At 40.4% G+C, this 5,878-nt stretch overlaps 1 protein-coding gene across 1 annotated transcript; it reads left to right on the forward strand.

Annotated features, from left to right (window-relative positions):
- Positions 1–916: 916 nt before the first annotated feature.
- LOC108782377 (splicing regulatory glutamine/lysine-rich protein 1-like) lies at positions 917–1,414 on the forward strand. The gene has a single exon (XM_018550651.1). The coding sequence runs from the start codon at positions 917–919 to the stop codon at positions 1,412–1,414; it is 498 nt and encodes a 165-aa protein (XP_018406153.1).
- The last annotated feature ends 4,464 nt before the right edge of the window (positions 1,415–5,878 follow it).

The raw sequence follows: 5,878 nt of genomic DNA on the forward strand, positions 1-5,878 counted from the left end.
AAAAAAAAAAGGAAAAACTTTGACCAGGGCACGAGTGTTTTATGTTACGGGCCTAAATACGTCGATAATTCGGTCGATAATCTACGATTCAGCGACGCTTATTTCATGACAGCGCCGCTGTCGGAATATCGCGGAACTAAAATATTACTCGGTTTCATGGTGGCACGTCAATTTCGCTCATAATATACTGACGAAATTTTTGTAGACTTCGTGCTCTTATACTAAAGCACCTAGCTCGTTTCTCCAAGCATAGTATTGTTCCTTGAGGATTCCTGTTGTCCGGATGATACCGTTTTTTAACGTGCAAGACCTGAAATTATTATATGCAGCACATATGTGGCGAGTCGACTGCAGAAGCCGATAACAAAACTGTAAGTTTTTAATTTTCTTTCGTTTTTCATATTAAAATGAATGAAGCGGACTATGTTATTGTCGATACTTTAATTGTGGAGAAGGAATTTTCGATCCATAAAGACAATTAAAAATGCGAAGTCAACAAAAATTTTTGGGTAAAACAGGACACTCCAGCATCCCCTTAAAGGAACTTGTTATTTTCACTTGAGATCGTGTTCACCTTAAACACTCCGTATACCCGATCCCACATTTTGGGGGCTCAGCCGGGATTGAGAAGAGAAGACCGACGGGATCGAGCTATACAAGGAAAACGACGCCGAGTAGTGAACAAAGACGACGACGCTACGAGGAAAACGACGCATACGACGAGGTACGACGAGAAGTGGCGTGTACAACGAGGTACAATACGTCGCATTCAACGAAGTACGACGAGGAAGACGCATACGACGAGGTACGACGAGAAGTGGCGTGTACAACGAGGTACAATACGTCGCATTCAACGAAGTACGACGAGGAAGACGCATACGACGAGGTACGACGAGAACGACGCATACGACGAGGTATGACCAGAACGGCGTGTACAACGAGGTACAAAACGTCGCATTCAACGAAGTACGACGAGGAAAACGCGTACAACGAGGTACGAAAACGACGCATACAACGACGTACGAGGACGACGCGCACGGTAAGGTGCGAGAGAGAAGATAAGACGAAAGACGAGATAAAGACGAAAGACGAAACGAGGAAGAAAGACGAAAGACGAGAAGATAAAGAAGAAAGACGAAACGAAAGACGAAAGACGAGACGGAGAAGAAAGACGAAAGACGAAAAGACAGAGAAAGACGGAAGACGAAAAGGGAAAGACAGAGAAGGACGAAAGACGAGAGAAACGAAGAGACGAAGAAAGAAGAAGGAAGATAGACGACGAAGGACGAAAGAAGTAAAGACGTTAGAGGAATATTCGCGAAGGCACAGAGTATATAATAGCAAGGCTGTCGAACGTGGACGTCGGCCATATTGCTTATGTTGTACATTGCTCGTGTCGTTCGTGTTGCTTTGAGTTAACCAAAGACAATTGAATATAAACGATGGAGACGCTTGGTCAGATTGGACCAGTCGCCGATAAAATACGTACGTCATCACGCCCCGCTGTGTACGCACTTTATCGACTGATATTTGAGAAAGAAGGAGACCGCACTAGTCGTAGACAGTTGCGTGGTTTCCGCGGTTTTGATTTTAACGACGCATCCGATGAATATCGAGGAAAGCTAGAGTACGCTGCTGTTTTCTCGATCGGTGATTTGACTTCCATGTGCAATATTCTTGGCTTGGATTATACCGGTAGTAAAGAAGAACTGCGACAGAGAATTATAAGGGCGCTTATGAATATCGGAACATTAGTGCCACCTGAAGACGACGATACGGATGCCGATGAGGATTCGGAGGAAGAATTCGATGAGCAGGAGCGACAGAGAGAAGATGATGATAGCCAGATTAACGACGTAAATGTTTCTTCGCTTGCAATCAGTGTTACCGGCTCAAGACGCAACGAGCAGGTGCTCCCAAGACAGAGAGGAAGTGGCAAAACGAAGATCACATTTAATTTCAAAGACATTGAAGATACTATTCGTTCATTTGATGGAAAAGAGCATTATCCAATAGAGAGATGGATAGCAGACTTTGAAGACATGGCAGCTGTGTTCGAGTGGAGTGACACGCAAAAGTTAGTTTTCGGCCGCAAATCGCTTAAAGGGGTGGCCAAAACGTTTGTACAAGGATTAAGCATCACTCATTCCTGGAAAAAACTTAAAGCTGCGTTGCTGGAAGAATTCAGTCTTAAAGTGACCAGCGCAGACATACATCGCAGGCTTGCCAGACGGAAATTAAAGAAGGACGAGAACATACAAGAGTACTATTTATCCATGAGGGAGCTGGCTTCACAAGGTGAAATTGAGGCCGAGGCAGTTATCCAATACGTCATCGATGGTATCCCTGACAGCAGTAGCAAGATAGTGTTGTACGGGGCAAAAAGCTATAACGAGTTTAGAGAACGACTTCGCACTTTCGAGAGGATGCAGGAGAGAAATCCTGTTACGAGTAAGAGCCATCCGAAGAAAGAAGCAGTAGGTAAGAGTACGAAAGATGACCGAGCATCGAAGGAAGACCGGAAGCAGACATCAAAAGCTATAGATTGTTGCTATAATTGTGGTGAGAGCGGACATAAGTCGTATGATTGTAAATTTAAAGAGAAAGGTAAAAAATGTTTTAGTTGCAGTAATTTCGGTTATGAATCAAAGAATTGTCCTCGGAAGGAAGATGTTTCGACGACAGCTAATATCCTCGTAGAATCTGTGCATGTAAGTCGAATGTTCAAGGAAGTCACAATAGAGGGTAAAAAATGTAGTGCTTTATTAGATACAGGTAGTCACCTTTCTTTGATGCGTGAAGATGTCTTTACGTCGTTTAACATATCTGAGTTACAGAAATCTGAAGTGCTTCTAATGGGCATTGCTCAGGGTCAGGTCAGGACTCTCGGACATTTTCGAACTATAATTACGATAGATAACTTTGACTTTCCTTTAACATTCCACGTGGTTCCCACAAATGCTATGAATATTTCTGTAATATTAGGCACTGACTTTATTAGTCAAGCTGAAATAAGAATTGATGAGAATGGCATCACAGTTCATAAATCTAGTGTTTCAATGTTCTTACCTCAAATTGTATTGCAGCCGGAGAAGAACGAGGAGGGTCACGTAGATGTAATGATAGATCAGGAATCTAAGAGTACCGTAGAGAACATGTTGTTAACATATGAGCCTAATAAGACCAAGACGACAGGCATAGAATTAAGTATAGCAGTAAAAGATGCGACGCCTATTCATCAACCCCCACGAAGGTTACCTCCGAAGGAAAAAGAGATTGTCGAGAAACAGGTGAGCGACTGGGTGGACGAAAGGATAGTAGAACCATGTTCGTCTGAGTATGCAAGTCCCGTGGTAGTAACAAAGAAAAAAGACGGATCCCCGCGGCTATGCATTGATTATAAGAAATTAAATCGAGTAATAATGAAAGATAAGTATCCATTGCCGATAATCGAGGATCAAATAGATCGGTTGACTTACGCTCGCATATTCAGTACGCTAGATTTGAAAAATGGATTTTTCCATGTTGATGTAGAAAAGCAGAGTCGTAAATACACTGCCTTCGTCACCCATCAAGGTCAGTTTCAATTTTTAAGAGTACCTTTTGGATTATGCAACTCACCTCCTGTTTTTCAAAGATTTATTAACCATATCTTCCGACCATTGGTTAACGACGAAATTGTATTAGTATACTTAGATGATTTGATTGTAATAGCACCTGATGTAAAAGAAGGTATTAGACGGTTGCAAAAAGTTCTTCAAGTAGCAAGTGAATACGGCTTAGAACTTAATAAGAATAAATGTCATCTATTGCAGTCTAGCATAGAATACTTGGGGTATGTGATAAGGAACGGTGAAGTCCTTCCGTCTCCCAATAAGATACAGTCTGTTTTGAATTTTCCGGAGCCGCGCTCATTAAAAGATGTCCAGAGTTTCCTGGGGCTTTCCGGATATTTTAGAAAATTTATTGAGTCATATTCCATTAAGGCAAGACCTCTTTCCGAGATGTTAAAGAAAGGAGGTACATTTGAATTTAGCACTAGAGTAAAAGAATCATTTGAGCAATTAAAATTGGATTTGAGTCGCAATCCGGTTTTGAAAATCTTTAACCAAAAATTTGAGACTGAGTTACACACCGACGCATGTAAAGACGGTTTAGGAGCCATTCTTTTGCAGAAAAATCCTGACGACGGTAAATTGCACCCTGTGTATTATATGAGTTTTAAGACGACTGATGTTGAGTCAAGGTATACCAGTTATGAACTTGAGGTGCTAGCAGTGATACGAGCTTTAGAGAAGTTTCGCCACTATTTATTAGGCATAAAGTTTAAAATAGTCACCGACTGCATTGCCTTCAAACAAACGATGAATAAAATTAAACTATCAGCTAAAATCGCGAGATGGGCTTTGCTAATTGAAGAGTTTGATGCAATCGTTGAACATAGAATTAATTCTAGAATGCGGCATGTAGATGCGCTCAGCCGTTATCCAATTTTAGCTATTAGTAATGACGACAGTGTTTTAGTTAAAGTAGCCGATGCACAAAGGAGGGATTCGGAGCTACGGACCCTCACGAAGATTCTAAAGGAAAAACCGTATGATGATTATGTTATCAGAAGCAATATTTTGTATAAGTATCAAGATGGACATGAGTTATTAGTTGTACCTAAAGAGATGCAACATGAAGTTATCCAGATGGTCCATAGCGACGGTCATTCCTCAGTAAAGCGATTAAAGATGCGTTGGAAACAAGAATATTATATTCCGAGAGTGAAAATGAAACGAAAGGACGATTTAGCGATTAAAAGAGTACAATTAGGACTTGGTAAAAGATTGTGTGCCAAATATCGCGGTCCTTATAAAATAGTAAAGGTCAAATTTAAAGATTTTTATGATGTAAAACGCGTGCAACCTGGAGAAGGACCAACGAAAACTAGCACATGCGCTGAATATATGAAGCCCAGGTCCACTGCTTTGTAATCATCTGGGCCAGATGACGTTCAGGACGGCCGAGTTGTAGGATTGTAGAATAGTCCGAATAGTAAGGAACGCGTTATCGACTATGCGTGATTTATCCCTAGCGCTGATTGTTTCCTTCCCGACTTCGCGAGGCGGGGCGACCAGCGTTACGACACTGAGTGTCTTTTCTTTAAGAGCGAGTCGTTGAGTGAGTTCCGCTAGAGAACGACCGGTGGACCATTTTTTATATCCGAGTGAATCATATTTCGTATTATTATACTTCCATTAAAGGAACTTGTTATTTTCACTTGAGATCGTGTTCACCTTAAACACTCCGTATACTCGATCCCACATTAATATTTTTATTATCTAGATAAAGATAAGATGGCATCAAAATTTCATCTAGATGATCATCTAGATAATTTTATCCAGACAAGATCGAACACTGGTTCTGTCACAGTATGTACAGTAGCGCAACTCTCTGTCGGCACCTTTGATGTTAGTGTCACACAAAATGGAGTGCGCATGCGCGAAATAAGCAAGATGCCCAGTCGCGCCACCTAAACTTCTTTCTCACTTGCTCTTTACTCTCCATCTTTCCATCTTTTTCTAGCTACTCTAGCTTATTTGTATGTACTACATCGAATTAATCTAAACGTAATAAAAACTTAAAAAAATAGACCATAATTGTAATGCATTGTAAAATAAAAAGATAAGAAAATATAAGCTTATGTAAATATTGTATGTATAATATAAATATTATACTGTAAAAATATTTTAATTAAAGTCAGCGACATATATACAATGCGTTTTTTCCTGTTAGATTGCTTGCGTTTTTGTAAATTATTAGTACTAAATAAGTATAAGTAAAGGACTCTTATTCTCAAACATAAAAAGAAACTAAAAAGACAAATTAAGAG

This window comes from Cyphomyrmex costatus, unplaced genomic scaffold (assembly GCF_001594065.2).
Source record: "Cyphomyrmex costatus isolate MS0001 unplaced genomic scaffold, Ccosl1.0 scaffold1248, whole genome shotgun sequence".
In the NCBI taxonomy this organism is placed as follows: domain Eukaryota; kingdom Metazoa; phylum Arthropoda; class Insecta; order Hymenoptera; family Formicidae; genus Cyphomyrmex; species Cyphomyrmex costatus.